We start from the raw sequence: 24351 nt of genomic DNA, 5'->3' as shown, positions 1-24351 counted from the left end.
ATGCAAGTTTTGATGGGATTAATACATAGTGTGCAGTGCTTCCTCCAAAACTATCCTGATCTCCTGTCAAATAACGCCGAGAATCTGTGTGGTACACATGGTAGTCATTTAACCCATTGTGTCTGTGCTGGCTCTCTGAAAGACCTGTCCAATTAGTGTCACTCCCCTGCACTTTCACACATTCCTGCACTTTTTTTCTTTTTTTACGTAAGGATCTTATTCCCCTTTGAAAGCTGCTGCTGAATTTGCTTCCATCACACGAGTGCATTCCAGATCAAAATAACTTGCTGAGTTAAAAAAAAATGCTCCTCATCTTATTCATAAAATCCCTATGGTTCAGGAGGAGGCCATTTGGCCCATCGAGTCTGCACTGACTCTCCGACAGAACATCATACTCAGACCGCTCAGTCCCTGTAACCCTTCAATCTACACATTTTGAGATACTATTAGTATGGCCAATCCATCTTCCCTGTCTTTTTTTTGCAATCAGTTAAATCTCTGGTTTCTACTCACTGACTTCATTTCAACTGGAAATAATTTCTTCCTATCTACAAAAAGACCCTCTGAATTTTAAACAGCTCCTGATTAACCCCTTTATCTTCTCTGCCCCAAGGAGAATAATCCCAGCTTCTCTGCTCTCTCCACTTTACTAAAATCCCCCATTGCCTGGCACAATGCCAATTAATCTCCTCTGCACTGTCTTCAAGATCTTGACATCAGTGGCACAGTTATTAGCACTGCTACCTCACAGTGCCAGGGACCCGGGTTTGATTCCTGGCTTGGTCACTGTGTGTGTGGAATCTGCACATTCCCTGCGTGTTTGTGTGGGATTCCTCCAGGTGCTCCAGTTTCCTCCCACAGTCCAAAAGACATGCTGGTTAGGTGCATTGGCCATGCTAAATCCTCCCTCAGTTATGCAAACAGGCGCCAGAGCGTGGTGACAAGGGGATTTTCACAGTAATTTAATTGCAGAGTGACAGTAATAAAATAAACTTTATATTAAACTAAAAACATCCTTCCTAAAGTTAGGTGACCAGAATTAGACAGAATACTGCAGCAAAGGCCTAACGAATGATTTTGAAGAGTTTGGTAAAACCTCTGTTTTTGTATTCTATGCCTCTACTTATAAAGCGAAGAATTCCATATCTTCTCCTTAGAAAGTAAAGCATTAGCTTAAAAACTCTGTTATAGCCAGTGAGGCTTTGATTGTTACAGATCAAGGAAGTCCCTGTGGTTTAATGAGGGGTAGCTGTACTCAACTGGGGTGTTACAACAGGTTGTGCTGCTCTACCTCTAGAAGGAAAGGCAACCCAATCTCTGCTGCAGTCCCTGGTCCCAATCAGCGCCAGAGCAGCTTGGAAATGACAGGGGCAAAGGACAGGTTTGAACACCACTCTGATGATTCCTGAAGGCTTTCTTTAAGTGTGTTCACCCTCATGATGGTGATTTGGGGAGGTCATGGAGAAGGAATGGCACTTTGGGATGAAATTCCAGCCAGGGTCAGCTAGGAGGAGGAGCTGGGGACACAAAAAGTTTTAATTCTCTGCCATTCCTCGTTGTTAAAGAGAAAGTGGAATGGAGCATTTAGACTCTCAACACAGGTGCTTTGACAGACACCTCCTGCTCCCTGCTAGCTCACCATTCTGGAGAGACAAGGCTCTGAGCAATCAGTGCCAGCAAACCATTCAATCATGGGAAGCATCACAGCTAAGTCTGTCTGCCCGCTCAGAAATGTTATAGGATAGAGGGACATGGTTAGTTTAGTATGTGCTGCCCACAGGCTAGAGTTTGGTTTCAGGGTTCACCTTTCTTACCTGTTCTTGGTGGTGATGTAGGACATAATGCTCTGGTTGAAGAACTTTAGAATGAGCGGAATGCAATTGGCAAATACCAAGTGCTGGGAAACATATTCAAACTAGGAGGAAACAGAGGAGAGTAACAGATCACCTCCTATTCAAATCTGAAAATCATTTTCCTAACTTACGGGAATCTACTTTACTTTGCCAGATTTTCCTGCTCCTTCCCCCTTTGCTATTCTGCAGTAACCATTTATACTTCTTCTGTCCCTCTTTTTTTTTGCCTTCCTCCTTTCCCCAGGCTCTGATCTCAGTTAAATCAAACTGTTAAATCTCCAATATCATCTATTGCTGGTGAAAGGCCATTAACTCGAAGCGTTAACTCAGTTTCTTTTCCACAGATGAATCTCCCCCAGTGTATTCCCAGCCTCTTCTGTTTTGATTTAAAATTTTGAAGACCAGTGATTAGGATCGATAACTAACTATTCACAAGGCGAGTAGCAGAGGTTTTGAGAATGGGAGTTATGAGGTATGCACAGTTCCTGGACAGGGTGTAATTTCAAAGACTTGTGGTGCCCCTTTGAAGAATACATGATTCCCCAAGGAGCAGACTGGGTTTGAGAACACCTGATCGGTATACCTGTGGCCAGGTAATGTGTGATGCGGATGTGAGAAAGCATTGGGGAGGGGTGGTGCAGTGATGGTGTAGGATCAACTGAGGAGTCTGTGAATGACCAATCTGTCCTTACCGCTAAAAATATGAGTCAGTGTGGAGATGAAGATGTGGGAATTAGAACCAACTATGAATCAATCATCGAAGAATGTGCGTTGCAGATTTGATCTGCATTGCAATGTCATACAGGCACTGAATAAATAGAATCATAGAATCCTGCAGTGCAGAAGGAGACCATTTGGCCCATCGAGTCCACACCGACTCTCAGGGAGCATCTCACCCAGGCTCTATCTCTGTAACGTCACGTATTTACCCCGCTAATATGGGACACTAAGAGGCAATTTAGCATAGCCAATCAACCTAATTTGCATAATTTTGGACTGTGGGAGGAATCTGGAGCACTCGCAGGAAACCTACACAGATACGGGGAGAACGTGCAGACTCCGCACAGACAGTGACCCAAGGCCAAAATTGAACCCTGGCACTGTGAGACAGCGGTGATAACCTCCGTGCCTTCCCAGATAGCAAGGAGAGAACTAGCCTGTGGAAAGGCTATCCAAACCACACTACTTCTCAAACATCAGTATCCATCCACAAGAATTAGGAGCAGAAGCTCTTTCAGGCCTGCTCATAAGATCATAATATTAATATTATGTTAATATGAATGTCACTTATATTAATGATTTGGATGAGAATGTAGGAGGCATGGTTAGTAAGTTTGCAGATGATACCAAGATTGGTGGTATAGTGGACAGTGAAGAAAGGTTATCTCGGATTACAACTAGATCTTGATCAATTGGTCAGTGGGCTGATGATTGGCAGATGGAGTTTAATTTAGATAAATGCGAGGTGATGCATTTTGGTAGAGTGAATCAGGGCAGGACTTACTAAGTTAATGGTAGGGCATTGAGGAGATATACCGAGCTAAAAGATTCAGGGGTACATGTTCATAGCTCCTTGAAAGTGGAGTCACAGGTGGACAGAGTGGTGAAGAAGGCATTCGGTATGTTTGGTTTCATTGGTCAGAACACTGCATACAGAAGTTGGAATGTCTTGTTGAAGTTGTCTAAGACATTGATAAGACCACACTTGTACTGTTCTGGTCGCCCTATTATAGAAGGGATATTATTAAACTAGAAAGAGTGCAGAAAAGATTTACTAGGATGCTCCCGGGACTTGATGGTTTGAGTTATAAGGCCAAGCTCGATAGACTGGGACTTTTTTTTTCTGGAGCGTAGAAGACTGAAGGGTGATCTTATAGACCCCTATAAAATAATGAGGGGCATAGACAAGTAGATACCCAATATCTTTTCCCAAAGGTAGGGAAGTCTAATACTAGAGAACATAGGTTTAAGGTGAGAGGGGAGAGATACAAAAGTATCCAGAGGGGCAATTTTTTCACACAAAGGGTGGTGAGTGTCTAGAACAAGCTGCCAGAGGTAATAGCAGAGGCAGGTACAATTTTGTCTTTTGAAAAGCATTTAGACAGTTATATGGGTAAGATGGATGTAGAGGGGTATGGGCCAAATGCGGGTAATCGGGCCTAGCTTAGGGGTTTAAAGAAAGGGCCCGTTTCCATGCTGTGAACTTCTATGACTCTATAAGATTGTTAACCAGCCCTTAAATCTTTGACTGCCTTGTCAATTACAAATCAAGAACCCTTCCCCAAGATGAATAACTTCTCCTGACTCTGTAAGCCCGGAAAACAGAGAGGGGATGGCTGGCTTCTCATTTAATATTGCTTCTCAGACTGTCACATGAAGCGAGTGAGTCAGAGACTGGAATCTGATCCAGGGGTGTGGACAGTTTATAGATAGAATAATGGATATGTGAGAGTGAGTTTGAGGCTGAAACATAATCCAGGATTCAGACGTAGAACTGCCATTTGGATGAGTCACAGTTAACATAAAATATTTTTTACCTCGCTGACCAATGTCTTAGTTATTCCATTGTATGGGTTTGGAATTGATTTTCCAAATCTAGTATTTTGGAACACAGCAACACACTTGTAAATCATTCCCTGTGTGAGCATCCAGCAACAGGGCTGACATTTGTACAGGCATGTTATAACATTCCTCCCTGCTTTATTGGGTATTTCCCCCAAGTTAAGCCCATTTTTCTTCCATCCAGACTCAGTGCCTTTAGCTGCCAAATTTACAAACAGCCATCAGTCAGACCCTGGCTGTCCACAAGAAGGCACAAGGCTTCCAATCTGCAGCCAGAGGAAGATTGTCACTTAATCCAGCTCAAAGTGAGGAATCACATTGAGTTAGGGAAACAAAACCCACACCATCCACTGCCCAGCTCTGCACCTATCGCCCCCAACTCCCCCTGACTTCTTTGGTGCTGTTGTTTACCTGGTAGACATGGTTGAGTTTGAGATGTTTGAGTAACAGAAGCATCAGTGCCGAGATGGCTTTAACAATAATCTCCTTGTGTCTGTTGACGTCAATCCCCAACTTCATGCTTTGTAACACAGTATTGCTGTATAAAACGTAACAAAGAGGTGAATCTATCCCACTGAAATATTAAATACTCTATTATCACTACTTCATCTTAAAAGGACACAGATAGTTCATGACAGAATCATCCAGTCAACCATAGAATTCCTACAGTGTAGGAGATCATTCTGCCCATCAAGTCTGTACTGACTCTCTGACACAGTATCTTACCCAGGCCCTCTCCCCTGCTCTATCCCCGTAACCCTACACACTTGCCATGGCTAATCCATCTAACCTACACATCTTTCGACTTCAGGAGGAAACTGGAGCACCCGGAGGAAACCCATACCGACACGGTGAGAATGTGCTAACTTCACAGAGTAACCCAAGCTTGGAATTGAACACTGGCCCTTAGCGTTGCAAGGCAGCAGCGCTAACCACTGTGCCACCATGCCGCCCAGAATGTGGCACCTGAAATGAATCCCAGTGTGGGACTGGGAAATGAGGAAGATCCCAAGTTGCATTTGCCCAGGTGACAACTGGGCTGGGACAGCTGACTGCTGGGTTCTGGACTTGGGATTGGGTTGGCGGAAGATGGAAATAAAACGGCCAAAATCTTTCCCCTTCTCTTGCTCCAGGTTTATCAGTTTTGTCTCGAACACGAAGACTAATCACAGGGCCAAGAGCTAATCTCACCAGCCTGGCCAGGAAGAAATGCGATTGAAATGCTGTGATTACTGGAAATTGGAACTGGGCTCAACATGGGTGAGGGACTTCCTGGAAGGGGAAATTCCACAGGAAAATGTGAGCCTGGTTTGGTGGGCAGTGTGTGGACAATGAATATATTGAAAAATCAAACAAACCTGTGATTTGACAGGAAACATTCCACATCAGGACATGCAGAAAAGGAGTCACTGAAAATATTATCAGAACAAAACTCACGGCATCTCCTCTGGCAAGAGATCAGCCAGGATATTGATGGAGTCAGTCTTTGCCTTGGATGTGGGGGCAGCTGCCAGCTGGATCTTCAGCAGTGCTATCTGTAAAACCAGAATAACCCATCAGTCCATCAAAAACTGCTCTGTCAGGACAGAAAGAAATTGCATCTTTTAATCATGTTTTTGACAACATCTGCAATCCCAGATCACTGTACAGCCAATGAAGTACTTCTGAAATGTATCACTATTAGGACAGGTGACAGCAAGATCCCACAAACGCCACTGTGATCATGAGTAAATAATTTGGTTTTAATGATGCTGCTGGAGGGATAAGTGTTAGTCAAGACATTGGGAAGAAATCCACTGCACTTTCAACTCTTCCCTTCAAGAGGCACCAGTGGCACAATAGCACAGAGGTTAGCACTGCTGCTTCATAGTGCCAGTGACCCAGGCTTGACTCCCGGCTTGGATTACTTTCTGTGTGGAGTCTGCATGTTCTCCCCGTGTCTGCATGGGTTTCCTCCACTTGCTTCGGTTTCTACCCAGTCTATTAAGGTGTGCTGGTTAGGTGAATTGGTAGAATTCTCCCTCAGAGTGCCTGAACAGGTACCAGAGTGTGGCGACTCAGGGATTTTCACAGTAACTTCACTGCACTGTTAACGTAAGCCTACTTGTGAGACTAATAAATAAACTTAAACATTCACCCAACTTTTAAAATCTCATCCAACAGATGGCACCTCTGACAGTGCAGCACACTCTCAGTACTGGATGTTAGCCTAGACCTTTTGGTTCAAGTCTCTGAATCCACAGCCTTCAGATTCAGAGGTAAAAATCCTCCCAACTAAGTTAGGCTACCATTTGAAGAAGAATAAAAAACCGTTATGGAAAGGAACAGGTCCCTCTGATAAACAGGCATTCAGAATAATATGAAGATTACCATTTTTCAAGCAGTGCTACTACCAAGGTAAAATAAAAGTCATGTTTATTTATTAGTCATAAGTAAGGGTTACATTAACACTGCAATGAAGTTATGTGAAATTCCTCCAGTTGCCATGCTATGGCCCCTATTTGGGTAAATGCACCTAACTAGGGGAACAAAGATTAAGAGCAGAGAACCAAATGAGGCAGAAATAGGGAAACAATCAATAAAATTTAATACTGTGCAACAAAAGGTCAGCTGGTAAAGCCAGTGGAAAAAAACACTGAAAATCAAAGGTTCAATTCTCAGTCCAGTCTCAGGACTGTTTCTGCAGAGATGATCCATGACGTGGTTCCAACAGAAATGAAAAGTAGCGGGGGGAAATAGAAAAACAGGAAACACAGCAAGTTTTAAGGGGCAGTACAGCTCAAGACTATCCCAGGATTGATCCACTTGTGCCCGAGCAGATCTCTGCCATAATGGCACTTTTGGGTCATATAGTAGAAGAGGAGGAGGAGGGTGTGCTCCCCCCTCCCCACTGTGAAATTGACCTCCTCAATTAATGAACGTAGAAAATTGGGGAAAAAAAGAATGGTTCTGACAGGGATACTGGCCATGGACCAAGGTACCATTGAGGACAGTCTGTGTACAGCGCATACTCACCATATATTGTGGTAGGTTATGTAACATTGCCTGATACAGGATCTCGACTGGGGTCTGTTCCACCTCCTCCGCTCCCTGTGTTAAAGGAAAGGCAGAATTGTAATCATTTTTGTCTAACGCTCGTGGTTCAGTCTGTTGTTAAACTGCACAACATAGAACCATAGGAAAGCTAGGGCGCAAAAAGAGGCCATCCACCCCATCATGTCTGCACTGGCCAAAAAAGGAAACCAGCTGCTCATTTTAATTCCATTTTCCAGCACCTGGTCCATTAGTCTTGCAGGTTCCAGCACTTCTGATGCAGATCCAGGTATCTGCTATATGAGTTGAGTGTTTTAACCTCAATCACCAACTTAGGCAGTGAATTCCAGACACCCACCACCCTTGGGGTAAAAAGGCTTTTCCTCATGTCCCCTATAATCCTTTGGCCAATCACCTTGCCCCTTGGTAATTGACCCCTCAGCTAGGGGAAATGAATCTTTCCTGTCCACGCCCCTCAATTTTGTACACCTCAATCTGGTCATCCTTTATCTTTCTCTGTTCTAAGGTAAACAATCTCAGTCTGATTTCTCTTTCTAACTGCAAGAATCAAGCTCTGGCAGCATTCTTGTAAATCTCCCCTGCACTCTCTCCAGAGCAAATATATCCCTGCTTTTCCATTCAATACCTTGCCCAATAAAGGAAAACATGCCATGTGCTTTCATGTCCACCTTATCAGCAACAATTGTTAATTTTGATATCTCACTATAATGAGTTAAGTGAGGATATTCCCCTCCAACTGCTCAGGGGGCTGGGGTAATGCCCTGGGGATCGGGGTTTGAGTCCCACCTCAGCGGTTGTTGAAATTTGAATTCAATAAAAATCTGGAATTAAAAATCTAATGATGACCATAACACTATTGTCGATTGCTATAAAAACCCATCTGGTTCACTGATGTCCTGAAATGTACATTTTGAAATATAGTGTTCAATTCTGGTTGCCACACTACCAGAAGGATGTGCGAGCTTTGGAGACAGTACAGAAAAGATTTACCAGGATGTTGCCTGGTATGGAGGGCATTAGCTACGAGGAGAGGTTGGAAAAACTTGGTTTGTTCTCACTGGAGCAGCGGAGGCTGAGGAGAGGCCTGATAGAAATCTATAAGAATATAAGAGACATGGACAGAGTAGATAGTGAGAAGCTTTTTCCCAGGATGGAAGAGTCAATTACTAGGGGACGTACGTTTAAGGTATGAGGGGCAAGGTTTAAAGGGAATAGAGGGATATAGTCCCTGGAAGGGGAGGGGGTTTTAGTTAAGTTGGGCAGCATGGTCGGTGCAGGCTTGGAGGGTCAAAGTGCCTATTCCTGTGCTGTAATTTTCTTTGTACAAGGGCAAGTTGGGATGGAAAACAAATACTAGCCCAGCCAGCGATGCCCAGAGCCCATTCATGGATCTCTAAAATGCAATAGGCCATTTGGCCCATCAGCTTTGCATTGACTCTCTGACAGAATATCTCAACCAAGCCCCATCTCTGTAATCCAAAGTATTTACCCTGTTAATCCACCAAATCTACACATCTTCAAACACCCAGGGACAATTCAGCATGGCCAATCCACAACCTGCACATCTTTGGACTGTGGGATGAAATCGGAGCACACGGAGGAAACCCACGCAGACATAGAGCAGTGCTAACCACTGTGCCAATGTACCGACCATGATGAATAATAAAAAAATCAAAGCCATTCCTTCCATACAATCTGGCTTTTGCTTTGGTTGTGTCAGCATCACATAAGGACACCCGTATTCTACCGATGTTTACATGGGTAGTGCTCACTAAATCTGACAAGACTGTAACCCAGAGAATGAAAAACCTTTAAACAGAAGAAGAGATTGGCCTTGAAGGTTTCAAGTTTAGGGCTGTGACTATTTCTTTTGGTAGCTTGTTCCACTGCGAGGAAAGCTTGTGGATACACGGTCATGGAAATAAAAGGTCTTTGTGTGTGTGCATGTGCGCGGATGACTATCTCACGCTTTGTTGTTGCTAGAGGGATCTGGTCAATCCAGTCCTGATGAAGAGCTGCAAAACGTTCAACTCTTCAAGAGGTAAATCAGCTAATCAGAATGTCTACTTAATCTCTCAATACTGGCTCTCACACTCAGCATATTTACAAGCAACATTAAATGTTGCTAAGGAATGAAAAAAATGTAAAGTAGGTTCTTAAACAAGTCATTTACTCAAAACAATGGGGACATTTAGAATCACCTACAGTGAAAGATAATGAAATGAGTTAATAGAGGGGAGGGAACTATCAGGCAAGTCAAACCAATCGAGCAATACCCATATAAATTTTACAATGCAGGAGGCCATTCAACCTATCGAATCTACACTGGCTCTCTAAAGAGCATCCTCTGCCTTATCTCTTGCACATTCTCTCTTTTCAAATAGCAATCCAATTCCCTTTTGAATACCTCGATCAAACCAGACTCCACCACCCCTTCGGGAAGTTCATTCCTGACTCAAACCTAAAATTTTCTTCACATCACTTTTACTTCTTTTGCCTATTATTTGAATCTGTGCCCTCTAGTGGGAAGGGATGAAGGCAGAAGATGGAAAATTATAAGCCAGTTAGCCTGACATCGGTCGTGGGTAAGATCTCAGAGTCCATTATGAAGGATGAAATTATGGAGTACTTGAAAATGCATGGTAAAATAGGGCTGAGTCAGCACAGCTTCGTCAAAGGGAGGTCATGTCTGAAAAATCTGTTCGAATTCTTTGAGCAGGTAATGAAGAAATTAGACAAAGGAGAGCTGGTGTACATGATTTATTTCGATTTCCAGAAAGCCTTTAACAAGGTGCCTCACAGGAGGCTGCTCAATAAGCTAAGAGCCAATGCTGTTAGAGGAAAGGTATTGGCATGGATAGAAGGTTGACTGACAGACGGAAGGCAGAGAGTGGGGATGGCAACTGGTGGGAAGTGGGATGAGAACAGATGGCAATTGGTGACCAGTGGTGTTCCACAGGGGTCAGTATTCGGACCATAACTTCTCATGATGTATATTGATGATCTGGAAGATGGATCTGAGGGCATTGTTGCTAAATTTGCTGATGATACAAAGATAGGTAGAGAGACAGGTAGTGTTGAGGAAGTGGGAAGGCTGCAGAATGACTTGGACAGGTTAGGAAAATGGCTAAAGAAGTGGCAGATGAAATACACTGTGTGAAGTATGAGGTTATGCACTTTGGTAGGAAGAATTGAGGCGTAGACTATTTTCTCAATTAGGAAGACAAACTCAATGTTAGCATTCATTTCAAGACGGCTAGAATACAAGAGCAGAGATGTATGCTGAAGCTGTATTAGGCTTTGGCCAGACCCTATTTGGAACACTGTAAGCAGTTTTGGGTCCCATACCTAATGAAGGATGTGCTGGCTTTGGAGGGAGTCCGGAGGAGGTTCACAAGAACGATCCCAGGAATGAACGGTTTGTCATATGAGGAACGGTTCAGGATTGTGGGTCTATACTCAATGGAGTTTAGAAGGATGAAGGGTGATCTAATTGAAACTTATAGAATACTGAGAGGCTTAGATAGCGTGGAGAGGAGAGGATGTTTTCACTAGTGGGAGAGACTAGAACTCAAGAGCACAACCTCAGAATGAAAACTGAGATGGGGAGGAATTTCTTCAACCAGAGGGTGGGGAGTCTATGGAACTCGTTGCCATAGAGGCTGTGGAGGTCAGATCATTGAGTGTCTTTAAGGCACAGACAGATAGGTTCTTGATCAACAAGGGGATCAAGAATTACAGACAGAAGGCAGGAGAATGGGGACGAGAATCATATCAGCCATGATCAAATGGCGGAGCAAACTTGATGGGCTGACTGGGCTAGTTCTGCTCCTATATCTTATGGTTTTATGGGAAAAGTTTCTCACTATCCTGTCCATATCCCTCAGGATGTTGAATAGTTTTAGCATGTCTCCTCTCAGCCTTCTTTCCTCCAAGGAAAACCGTTCCAACCTCTCCATTCTATCCTCATAGCTACAGTTGTTTATTTCTGGGATCATTCTTGTGAACCTCCCCTGTACTCTCTCTAATGTTTTCATATCCTTCCTCAAGAATGGCACCCAGAACTGGACATAGTACTCCAGATGAAGCAAGTCCATGGGGCTTGAAGGTCACCTCCATGAGTCGTTCTTATGCATGTAGGAAGAGCGTATTTGACTAAGAGCCTTTTGTTGCTCCTCATGCACCACTGGGTGGGTTTACACTGCACCATCCTTACCAGTGACACTGGGGACTTCTGAAGCTCCTCCTCCATCTTGGCCTGTACCTCTGCAATGGACACATACTTGTGCTAATGGAGGAAACGCACAAAATCATTCTTGTTTTATATAAATACAATACTTTTCTCCAACCAAGAGCTGCTCTGGCATAATTACTTAGGCACATCAAGTTTTTTGGTGACCCATTAAACAATGACCCAGGACAATCAATCACCACAGACTATTGCACCATGTAGGGCATCACAGGACAGCTCGCTCCTGACCCCACCTTTCCAATAATGCTGTTGACAAGATGGCAATATCAACAGACTCAATAAAATGCTGCAGCACAAGATTATAAATCCAGCAATAAATCTGTCCAAGTTAGACTTACATAGATTCTACACAACACAGGTACAGACTGTTTGACTCAACTAGACTATGCTGTTGTTTACTCTCCATTTGAATTTCCCATCTCAGTCTCTCAGCTTAACTTTCCATTTCCTTTTCTTTCACATACTCATCTAGTTTGCCTTTAAAAGCACTTAAGCTGTTTGCTTTAACCACTTCCTGTGATGGTGAGTTCTGAGTAAAATAAATTTCTTACTTTCCCATTGTATTTTTTGGTAAGCTTTTTTTCACAGTCACTGGGTCAAAATCCTGGAATTCTCTCCCTAACAGCATTGTGGGTCAACCCACAGCACACGGACTGCAGCCGTTCAAGAAGTCAGCTCAACGCCACCTTCTCAAGGGCAACTAGGCATAGGCAATAAATGCTGGCCAGTCAGCAACGCCTGTGTCCCACAGATGAATAAAAAAAAACCTTGTATTTATGGTCCCTGGATGCAAGGTTTATTAGCAATTATTAGTTATCAGTAACCTTAGCAGGACTTGGATTTCACTCCACATCTTGCCTACTGCCCAACGCTGAATCAACTTTGATATCCAATCGACCCTGTGCTGAGCTTCCAATCTCATGTCCTCTCCGTCTCTATGACCAACTGCTTCCACCCCTGTAACACTACTTGTCTCCTCCCCACCCTCTGCTTATCAACTGCTGAAAACCTCAACCATTATGTTGTTACCTTGAGACTTGACTTCGTTAGTGTTCCCTTCGTCAAATTATCCATCTACAAGCGTTAGCCCATCCAGGACCCTGCTGTCCATAACCCAACTCCCACCGAGTCCCATTCAGCTGTTGCTTCTGTGCTGACTGATCTATAGGCGCCAAGTCTCAGATCAAAATGTCCCTCTAACTAGTGGCCTGCTGACTGACACATTAAACTCAATATAGTCACTTTAAAATATTTATTAACCAGCGTTGGGCTCTTTGCTATGCAGAATCCCAGTGATATCAAATAGTCAAAACAGCCATTCCCGCAGGTAAAGTGTGCAAGGCATGAAACATGATGAGGGAGACAAGCAACTATCATCAACTCAGGGATTTCAGTAACTTGCAATCTCTACTATCTAAGAAGGACAAGACCACCACTTGCAATTTCCCCCTCCAAGCCACTTGCCATCTTGACTTAGGTATATAACATCAATCCTTCACAATTATTGGATTACTCTCTTCCTACTCTTGGTGCAAGTACCTACACCATGGTTCAAGGCGGTGGCTCACCAACACCTTCCCGAGGGCAATTAAGGATGAGCAATAAATGTTATCAATGTCAGTGTCACCTACACGAATATTATTTTAGGAGTCACTCAAACGTAAAAGATAAATGCCAACAATTGCTTGAATATTGGGAATTCATTCCAAAAGCAAGCCCAAAGGGGAGAAATACTTCAGGAGAAATTCCAGTGTCAATCTAGTGGCCATGGAGTTCCAGGGCAATGCTGTCCTGCTGGTTTCTACAACAAAGTGAGTCTACAGGACTCGTGCAGCTGCTGTGAAGCTTCATCCCACAGCAGTTATATATAGCACCATTCACACACTCAGGAATTTCTAAAGCGTTTCCCTGCCATTTCATTACTTGTTAAAGTTTAATCACACATTATAGGCAAACACGCAGGCCAGGAACCTCTCAAATGTGAAATGAGTGGTTAAAATTCTTCATAACTTAGTTTTATGTCAAAGGAGACCAAATCTTCTTGAAACAGTGGATTTACTAAAAGGACTCTTATCCTGAAGAATTCCCTATAATTTTTAAAAAAAGACAAAGGAGCTCTTGTTATTGAGTTATCTGTATCTACCTTTGCAGCAGAAAATGTGGAGAAAATAGGTTATTAATCCAAAACAATTTAGCTGTGGAACTGAAAGATGGGGGAGAGAGAGAGAGCGGAGGGGGGGAGAGAGAGAGGGGGGGAGAGAGAGAGGGGGGGGAGAGAGAGAGGGGGGGAGAGAGAGAGGGGGGGGAGAGAGAGAGGGGGGGAGAGAGAGAGGGGGGGAGAGAGAGAGGGGGGGAGAGAGAGAGGGGGGGAGAGAGAGAGGGGGGGAGAGAGAGAGGGGGGAGAGAGAGAGGGGGGAGAGAGAGAGGGGGGGAGAGAGAGAGGGGGGGAGAGAGAGAGGGGGGGAGAGAGAGAGGGGGGGAGAGAGAGAGGGGGGGAGAGAGAGAGGGGGGGAGAGAGAGAGGGGGGGAGAGAGAGAGGGGGGGAGAGAGAGAGGGGGGAGAGAGAGAGGGGGGGAGAGAGAGAGGGGGGAGAGAGAGAGGGGGGGAGAGAGAGAGGGGGGGAGAGAGAGAGGGGGGGAGAGAGAGAGGGGGGGAGAGAGAGAGGGGGGGAGAGAGAGAGGGGGGGAGAGAGAGAGGGGGGGAGAGAGAGAGGGGGGGAGAGAGAGAGGGGGGGAGAGAGAGAGGGGGGGAGAGAGAGAGGGGGGGAGAGAGAGAGGGGGGGAGAGAGAGAGGGGGGGAGAGAGAGAGGGGGGGAGAGAGAGAGGGGGGGAGAGAGAGAGGGGGGGAGAGAGAGAGGGGGGGAGAGAGAGAGGGGGGGAGAGAGAGAGGGGGGGAGAGAGAGAGGGGGGGAGAGAGAGAGGGGGGGAGAGAGAGAGGGGGGAGAGAGAGAGGGGGGGAGAGAGAGAGGGGGGGAGAGAGAGAGGGGGGGAGAGAGAGAGGGGGGGAGAGAGAGAGGGGGGGAGAGAGAGAGGGGGGGAGAGAGAGAGGGGGGGAGAGAGAGAGGGGGGGAGAGAGAGAGGGGGGGAGAGAGAGAGGGGGGGAGAGAGAGAGGGGGGGAGAGAGAGAGGGGGGGAGAGAGAGAGGGGGGAGAGAGAGAGGGGGGGAGAGAGAGAGGGGGGAGAGAGAGAGGGGGAGAGAGAGAGGGGGGGGAGAGAGAGGGGGGGGAGAGAGGGGGGGGGGAGAGAGAGGGGGGGGGAGAGAGAGGGGGGGGGGAGAGAGAGGGGGGGGGAGAGAGAGGGGGGGAGAGAGAGAGGGGGGGAGAGAGACGGGGGGGGAGGGAGAGAGAGAGAAGGGGAGAGAGAGAGAGAGAGTGAAGAATGAGAGAGAGCGAAGGGTCTGTCGATTTGTGTAACTGCAGATTGTGCTCAGCGAGGAATCGTCTAAAGCTGCCTGCCTCCTGCCTGTAAACAACACTGGATCTAAAAATAGGACAGCGGGAATGTGGAAACCTGTCCGAGACAAAACACAGACCGAGAGAAGCATCTGATCATCACTAGACCTAGCGAGAGCGAGAGAATTTGATGCAGACTTTGGTGATAAAACAAAACATTTCAAAGTGTTTGATTTCCCAAGAAAACAAATCACCAAAACATCACAAAAACAAGTAATATTGGTTCATTCTTTCTGAAGAAACTAATTTTACCAGTACAGGGTATGTTGAACAAATCCAGAGCTTTGTTCCTTCACTATCATGTCCAGAAGACAATTTCTTACTGATGGATTCCTCACATTTTACCATTCTATACCAATGGGGTTGTCTCTTCCTAGTTCACTTTTTTTAAAAAAAGTATTGCTGGTTTGTCATAAGCCAAGAATCTTTTCCTGAATTCAGCAAATTGTTCATGGTGAGTGTCAGCATTTTATAGATTTCAACTTGAAGTACATGGACCATCCTCCCCCAACCACCCTGCGCCATCACCACCATCCCCCCAATGGCAATGCCTGGGTTTTAATCTATAAAGGAACTCCAGGCATATGGGAACATAAAAAATAGGAGCTGGAATAGGCCATTGAGCCCTTCTAGCCTCTCCACTAATATGATCATGCCTGCTCTCTTAACTCACCTTCCCACGCTATCCCCAATATCCTCTAATATACAAAAACCCTATTGATCACTTGTCAGGGATATATTCAACGACATGGTGTCAGTGGTTGTAAGTTTAGTTTGATTATGAGTAGGGTTTGTGACTGGCATTTTCTCTGATGCGCATCTCCAGCAAACAATTGTTTAATCAGCTTTTAGTTTTCTCTTAACATTACTTTCCTCTTGCTTGTCCACTATGCATTATTTTTGAAGAAAACCACAGTTTGAATTTTTGTTACATCAAAATGTTTGCTTTTGTGTGTTAATTAAAAGCTCTGCCCGATTCACACTCTCCTACCTGTTTCAGTGTTTTCACACTATTGTGAATAGGTCTGGGCAAACCCACCAGGGTTTCAGTGTCACTGGAAACAGAAAGCAGAAAATATTTTAAACCGTCGTTAAACTTTAAACTCTATTTATTATCGTCACAAGTAGGCTCACATTAACACTGCAATGAAGTTATTGCAAAACTCCTGAGTCGCCACACTCCAGCGCCTGTTCAGGTACACGGAGGGAGAATTTAGCACGACCAATGCAGCTAGCCAGTCATTTGCTAGGACGGAACTTGAATATTGATACAAAGCTTTGACTTTGTGTATATTTTTAAATTAATAAGGCAGCAACACAATGTTTGGTGATGTTTGTCGTTGCTACAAGTACAAAAAAAATTGGAGAGTTATGTACTGAGCAGAGTTGGGAGCACGCACAGGGGAGAATTATAATCACAGAAAGCTTATTGCATCAATAGGCCATTTATCCCATCACACACATGCTAGCTCTTCAATCAGAGCACTCTAAACACACAATACTGTCCTTTCTCGCTATCTATCAATCTTCTTTCTCTTCCAGTAAAATCTGACATTAGATGTTTTAATAGCCGCAGAAAGACTTTCTGTTAATTTCCACTTCATCCTTTTCCTGCTAACTCTCAGCCTATGTCTTCAAACCAGTGTAAACAATCTCACCGTCTACCTTTACAAAGTTAAGAAAACCTCTGTTTGAACCACTTTAACCTTCTCCACTTGAGTTTAAATAAATGCCCCATTTCACAGACCTTTCTTTGTAATTCTGTCCTCTGATTCCTGGTATCATTCTAAAGAATCGTCCTCAGTCTCCTTTCCTAACATCCTTCCCACCATGGAGTCTCCGGAACCTATCTTGCATAAGTTCCACTCCACTTGTTTATTTGCTAAGCGGTCTGTTATACAAAACATGGTGATACAGTTGCTATTTCAAATGGTCTTTTCTGCCTATACCCTCAAAGTACTGCAGCCACTGATCTCTGCATTCTCTACCCATCTTAGAATCTTATTACTGCTGTTCTCCCAGTCTGACAATCTGTCTAACTAACTATATCAATGTTCTGAGTCATTTCCCTTGTGCCCGTGTCCAAATCATTATATCAATAGAAAAGTAAAGAGGAGGGAGTTCCAGTCACCGGGCAGGTGGGGAGGGAGTACCAGCTGGTGACAGGCAAGCAGAGAGAGGGAGGGAGTTTTGCTCAGTGATGGGCAGGCAAGGAGGGAGGTTCCCCGGGTGACGGGCAGGTCAGCAAGGAGATTCCCTTCGTGACAGGTAGGTGAGCAGTGAGATTTCCTGGTGTAATATCTAACTATATTAGGGGCTGTAGGTTTTACTCAAAAAGAAAATATACAGTTTACATATGTAGACTCAAACTAACAAACAATAGCAGATTTATTCTAAGAGCTCTGGCCTGCACAGAGTACAAACTGAAAGTAAGACAGCAACTTCTACAACACCCTAATGACATAACCATCAAATCATGTGACTGGCTCTTAAGGAAATCATGCAACTCATTAAATATATAACACCTGGTGTTGGGCAGGTGAGGAGGGAAGTACCTTCAGAGATGGGCAGATGTCCACATTTTAAATTTTATTGAAATTGACCCCATTGTCACTGAACTGACATACAAAAAAAAGTTTTATAAAATACACACACAACACAGATAAAGTTACACACATACATGATATATACAACACAAGCCTTGGTGGTTATTTTCCAAACGTCGCTGGATTCCGGGGAAGTGCCAGAAGATTGGAAAACGGCTAATGTTATGCCGTTGTTTAAGAAGGGTGGCAGGCAAAAGGCAGGGAATTATAGGCCGGTTAGTTTAACGTCTGTTGTAGGTAAAATGTTAGAATCCGTCATCAAGGAGGAAATAGCGAGGCATCTTGAGGGGAATTGCTTGATAGAGCAGACGCAGCACGGTTTCGTTAAGGGGAAGTCGTGTCTGACAAATTTACTGGAGTTCTATGAGGATGTGTCTAGGGCGGTGGATAGAGGAGAGCCGGTGGATGTGGTCTTTCTTAATTTTCAGAAGGCGTTTGACAAGGTACCTCACAAGAGGTTACTGCAGAAGGTAAGGGGACATGGAGTTGGGGGTAGGGTGTTAGTGTGGATAGAGGATTGGTTGTCAAATAGGAGGCAGGGAGTGGGGGTCAATGGGTGCTATTCGGATTGGCGGTTGGTGACTAGTGGAGTGCCCCAGGGATCGGTGCTGGGGCCTCAGCTATTTACCATTTATATAGATGATCTGGAGGAGGGAACCGAGTGTATGGTGTCGAAATTTGCTGATGACACCAAGATTGGTGGAACGGCAAATTGCGCAGAGGGTGTGGAGAGTCTGCAGAAGGATCTAGATAGGCTGGGCAAATGGGCCAGGAACTGGCAAATGGAATTTAATGTTGGCAAGTGCGAGGTGGTCCACTTTGGTAGGAAAGACTATTACTTACGTGGTGAAAAACTGCAGCAGGCGACGGTGTAGAGGGACCTCGGGGTCCTTGTGCATGAGTCGCAAAAACCCAGCCTGCAGGTGCAGCAGGTGGTCAGGAAGACTCATGGGATGCTGGCCTTCATAGCAAGGGGGATTGAATATAAAAGCAGGGAGGTCTTGCTGCTGCTGTATAGGGCACTGGTGAGGCCGCAGCTGGAGTACTGTGTGCAGTTTTGGTCGCTGCACTTACGCAAGGATATTTTGGCCTTGGAGGGAGTGCAGAGGAGGTTTACTAGGCTGATACCGGAGTTGAGGGGGTTGAGCTATGAGGAGAGGCTGAATAAAGTAGGCTTGTACTCGTTAGAGTTTAGAAGAATGAGGGGAGATCTCATTGAGACATATAAGATGACGAATGGGATGGATAGGATAGAGGTGGAGAGACTTTTCCCGCTCAGAAAGGACAGTAGGACTAGGGGGCACAGCCTCAAGATAAAGGGGGGGGCGCGGTTCAGAACGGAGTTGAGGAGGAACTTCTTCACTCAAAGGGTGGTGAATCTCTGGAATTCTCTGCCCGTTGAAGTGGTAGAGGCTGCCTCGCTAAATATTTTTGAGACGCGGGTTGATGGGTTTTTGATAAGCGAGGGGATTAAGGATTATGGGGAGAGGGTGGGAAAGTGGAACTGAGCCACGACAGATCAGCCATGATCTTATTGAATGGCGGGGCAGGCTCGAAGGGCTAGATGGCCTACTCCTGCTCCTATTTCTTATGTTCTAAAACATATATATATAGTTGTACATAGAATGTGCACACACACACAATGCTACTCTCTCACTCACTTTCCCAGAGTAAATCCAATGAACTTGCACCTACTGACTTCCAGAAACTCTTCAATGTCCTTCTCTCTGCAGAAGTGAGTAAAGAGAACTGAGAATCACATTCACATCAGAGACAAAAAGACTTTAAACTGAGAATGTGCGAACAACAGAATGCACTGCTGGATATTACTGGAGGAATTTTCAGCCTTCTGCAAATGCTACTGCAATCGTATAACAATGGAAACAAATTAAACATTTCTAAAGAGTGGTGCTATCAAATTGTAATCTGTACATTGAGGGGGTTTGAGTGATCAATGGACAGAGATCAAGTGGAATCTCCTGGGGATGAGGGGGAAGGGAAATATGTAAATGCTGGCTCACTGGAATGCTGTGGTGCTCAGTCAATGCACAAAAGGTTTGTAATGACCAGGAGCTGGCGAACAGCCCTTGCTGCTGTGGGACATGCACCTCTAGGGAACTACTGACCAGTGAGGAGGAGGTTGAATGACATTAGGAATGGGTGAAGATGAGTGTCCTTCACAGAAAGATACATAACCAGACAAAAAATTCTTAAAAATAATAACACACCTGACTTTAGTAGCCCAAGGCAGGCACCGAGGGAATAACCATCTCTCTGGGGCCAGTCCAGGGGAATGCAAGTCCTGAATTAGTGCCTCTCTCTCCAGTGGGTCCACTTCTCCCTCAATCCCACTATCACCATCATCTGCCTCGTCCTCTTCTTCTCGAGCCTCATCTCTCTCACAGTAGATGTCCAGGCTGTCCTGTTTCACAAGAACCTGCCAGTGAGACCAGATGGTTAACAATTCCCAGCTGTCCAGAATTTTTCCACTCCCCCCATCTTCCCCCAGCCCATATCTCCCATCAACACATGTCCCACCTACCCCCAGCCCAACTGTTAGCTCATTCCTTCTCCCATCCATGCATGTGTTCCATGCCCGCCTGCCCACCAACCCCCCCAAACCAACCAATAGTTTATTCTTTCGGGCCTTTCTTTCAAAACTAAGCACAATCGATTTTAGTTGGGACATGGGACCAAGACAGGCAAATGGAGTTGAGATATAGATCTGCCATAATCTAACTGAATGGAGCACACTGGCTTGAATGGCCTCCTCCTGGTTCCCATGAAGGACAGGCAGGGATCAGCAGCTCTGAAGACAGCTCTTACCCTCCTGCCCCTGCGACCTCTCTTCTGCTGCTGCTCCAGGATGTCCATGGCAGATGCCGGTGGAGAGGTGGCCCGCAGGGTTCGTGTCACTTGGATACTGTTCTCCAACAGCGGGGGGAGGCCCATTTTTGCTCGCTTTTCCATTTTTAGCTCCTGGACTTTCTCAAAGCCTCCAAAACAGAACTGGGAACAAAGGAAAATGGTTAACTAAATGACCCCACACACTTAATAGCATCAGGTACAGCCGGGATTTACTAGAGTTATACCAGGACCAAGAAGCTTCAAATGTGAAGAGACTGGAGTTGCTGGGATTGCTCTCCTTAGAACACAGGAGGTTAAGGGATGACTTGTTAGAGGAATTCAAAACTCTCATGGGATCTGACTGAATAGATGAGATGATGGAAGGATAAGCAGAGAGTACGGATCTAAGATAATTGTTGAAAAGTATCAGAGAAGAGATGAGGAGAAATATTTTTTAGGGGGCAGTTTCTTTTGTAAAGGGTGCAGATAGCAGATTCATTAATAAACTTTATAGAGGGAAATGAATTAACACTTGAAAAAGTGCAGAGTTATGGAGAGAGGCAGACTAATTGGATAGCACTACCAAAGAGCTGGGACAGGCTTGATGGACTGAATAGTCTCCGTCTGTATTGTATAAAAGTACTAAATTTCCTATTCATAATACACAGATACAAAGTGACTGTTTTATTCATCTATATCTCTCATGAAGAATACTCTGGGAAGTTATATTTATACCTAACACACTTGCTCTTGGCACGTACAAACTTTGTATAAGAAAGTAAAGGCACATTCATTTGTGACCATTTCTCTGCACCCACAAGAATTCCCTTGGCACCTCCTATGAAACAAGCGAAAGAGAGATTGGTCACTGCAGATGGAACATGGTTAGACTCAGCGTTCTATCTGGTCAGTTTCAATGTCAAGTAACACAGAAGCACCAAGGTGTGTGGTGGCCAACTTCAGGGCACCAACACAGTTTGAGGCCGTCTGATAACACTCAGCATAATGTTGAATTATTAGTGGGAGGCTAAATGCTCATTGGATTTGTTGCATTTAAGCAAAGTACAACAGCACAGGCAGGAATTTAAGGATTACTTAGGTTGAACACAGGAGTTTTAAAGTTTATTTGTTTGTGTCCAAGTAGGCATACATTAACACTGCAATGAAGTTACTGTAAAAATCTCCTAGTTGCCACACTCTAGCATCTGTTTGGGTACACCGAAGGAGAATTTAGCATGGCCTATGCACCTAACCAGCGCGTCTTTTGGACTGTGGGAGGAAACTAGAGAGTAATGAATTGATTGGAGATAGTCAGCACGGTTTTGTGAAGGGTAGGTCGTGCCTTACTAATCTTATTGAGTGTTTTGAGAAAGTGACCAAAGAGGTGCATGGGGGTAAGGCAGTTGACATGGTATATATGGACTTCAGTAAGGCGTTTGATAAGGTTCACCATGGAAGGCTTCTGCAGAAAATGCAGATGTATGGGATTGAGGGTGATTTAGTTAATTGGATCAGGAATTGGCTAGCAGATAGGAGACAGAGGGTGGTGGTTGATGGTAAGTATTCGTCATGGAGTTCGGTTACAAGTGGTGTGCCTCAGGGATCTGTTTTGGGGCCACTGCTGTTTGTAATTTTTATAAATGATCTGGATGAGGGTATAGTTGGGTGGATCAGTAAATTTGCTGATGACACCAAAGTCAGAGGAGTGGTAGATAGTGAAGAGGGGTGTCATAGTTTACAGAGAGACTTGGACAAGTTGCAGAGCTGGGCCGAGAGGTGGCGGATGGAGTTTAATGCGGAGAAGTGTGAGGTAATTCACTTTGGCAGGAATAACAGATGTGTAGAGTATAGGGCTAACGGTAGGACTCTGAATAGTGTTGATGAACAGAGGGATCTAGGTGTATGTGTACATAGATCCCTGAAAGTTGGGAATCAAGTAGATAAGGTTGTCAGGAAGGCATACGGTGTCTTGGCGTTTATTGGTAGGGGGATTGAATTTAGGAGCCGCAACGTCATGTTGCAACTGTACAAAACTCTGGTGCGTCCGCACTTGGAGTATTGTGTGCAGTTCTGGTCTCCACATTATAGGAAGGATGTGGAGGCATTGGAGAGGGTGCAGAGGAGGTTTACCAGGATGTTGCCTGGTATGGAGGGAAGGTCCTATGAGGAGAGACTGAGGGATTTGAGGTTGTTTTTGTTAGAAAGAAGGCGGCTAAGAGGGGACCTTATTGAAACATACAAGATGATTAGAGGTTTAGATAGGGTGGACAGTGATAGCCTTTTTCCTCAGATGGAGAAAGCTAGCACGAGGGGGCATAGCTTTAAATTAAGGGGTGGTAGTTATAGGACGGATGTCAGAGGTAGGTTCTTTACCCAGAGGGTGGTGAGGGATTGGAATGCCCTGCCTGCTGCAGTTGTAAATGCGCCTAGTTTGGGGGCGTTTAAGAGATCCGTGGATAGGTTTATGGATGGAAAAGGATTGGTTTAGGTTAGAGGGTCATTGCTTTTTTTAGTTGGTCGGCGCAACATCGTGGGCCAAAGGGCCTGTTCTGCGCTGTAATGTTCTATGTTCACCCGGAGGAAACCCATGCAGACACAGGGAGAACGTGCAGACTCCGCACAGACAGTGACCCAAACTGGAAATCGAATCTGGATCTCTAGCACTATGAGACTGTTGCGCTAACCACTGTGCCACCGAGTTTGTAGATATCTAGGTTAAGTACATAGGTTGTGCGATTGTGGGATGATGTTGTAAAAGGTTGATATCAGCATAACACTGGCACTCGGAATGGCATCAAGCAGGACGGTGAGGTGGAGGGAACGGGGGACTTGGCGAGATTGGTGGGGGGGGCGGAGAATGGGGGACTTGGCAAGGTGGGGGGGATGACAAGGGCATTCCCTGGGAACACCACCATCCTGCAAATTTCCCTGTATCTTGACTTGGACAGATAATTGGCTCTTCCTTTACTGCCCCTGGATGAATATCCAGGAACTCCCTGACTAACTGAGTGTACCACACAGACTGAGCGGCACAAGGAACCTGCTTATCACTTTCTCCACAGCAGCTAAGAATGGATTTTAAACACTGTCCTTTGCATTTGCTGAGAATGAGTAAATCTGAAACTTAGAGGGAATTAAACAGAAAAGCACAACAGAAAGAGTACTGAGACCTACCAGAATGGTTTTCCAGAGCAGCAACAAGACCTTTTTAATGGGGCAATGTGGAATGTGCCCGTTACAGTATTTATTAACGAGTGAGAACAGAAGGACTGCAAAGGGCTCACCATTATACACCAGGGAACCTAAGGAACAGGATGCAATTCATCAACACAAGACATACTTAACCTAGTGCATCAACTAACTGAGAAACAGTCTTAGCCAGCTAGGACTAAAACCATTTCAATTACAAACTCCATTCACACAACTGCAACATCAGCTCTAGATTATCTGCAAGTTCACAAGATAGTTGGTCAGGAGATGGGAGGGGAATATTTTGGCAGGAAAGAGGGAATGAATCCCATTCAAATTCACACCTCAATCATCCTACTATTTTGTTTAGTCCTGCACTTATTGCTAAAAAGTAACAGCAGCGATGGATAGACACCTTCACTTTTTTTTTTACAAACCAGCGGTCTCAGCCTGGACCAGGCTGCAGTGGAAATGGCCTGATGCAGGGGAAGGGTAGAGGCACACACCAGCTTACCACCCTGGGATGTCTGCTGCAAG

The 24351-nt window shown here is 45.0% G+C and overlaps 1 protein-coding gene across 2 annotated transcripts in view; it reads right to left on the bottom strand.

Moving 5' to 3' along the window:
* The window catches only part of LOC145355470 (striatin-interacting protein 1-like), a 47868-nt gene that overhangs the window by 6206 nt on the left and 17311 nt on the right, over positions 1-24351 (bottom strand). The window contains exons 8-17 of one of the 2 annotated variants that reach the window (XM_080207620.1): positions 23800-23927; positions 20605-20787; positions 20007-20215; positions 19440-19505; positions 16164-16227; positions 11686-11757; positions 7431-7505; positions 5853-5950; positions 4827-4953; positions 1815-1915 (exon numbers count right to left, since the gene is read on the bottom strand). In XM_080207620.1, the coding sequence (XP_080063746.1) occupies positions 1815-1915; positions 4827-4953; positions 5853-5950; positions 7431-7505; positions 11686-11757; positions 16164-16227; positions 19440-19505; positions 20007-20215; positions 20605-20787; positions 23800-23927 (1123 nt within the window). The remainder of the gene's footprint in view (positions 1-1814; positions 1916-4826; positions 4954-5852; positions 5951-7430; positions 7506-11685; positions 11758-16163; positions 16228-19439; positions 19506-20006; positions 20216-20604; positions 20788-23799; positions 23928-24351) is intronic. The other variant, XM_080207621.1, reaches the window with a different exon arrangement.

The sequence above is a fragment of the Carcharhinus amblyrhynchos genome, chromosome 19 (genome assembly GCF_965287045.1).
Source record: "Carcharhinus amblyrhynchos chromosome 19, sCarAmb.v2.hapA, whole genome shotgun sequence".
Classification (NCBI taxonomy): domain Eukaryota; kingdom Metazoa; phylum Chordata; class Chondrichthyes; order Carcharhiniformes; family Carcharhinidae; genus Carcharhinus; species Carcharhinus amblyrhynchos.
Note: the sequence above shows the minus strand (reverse complement) of the source record. Positions and strands in the feature narration are given on the sequence as shown.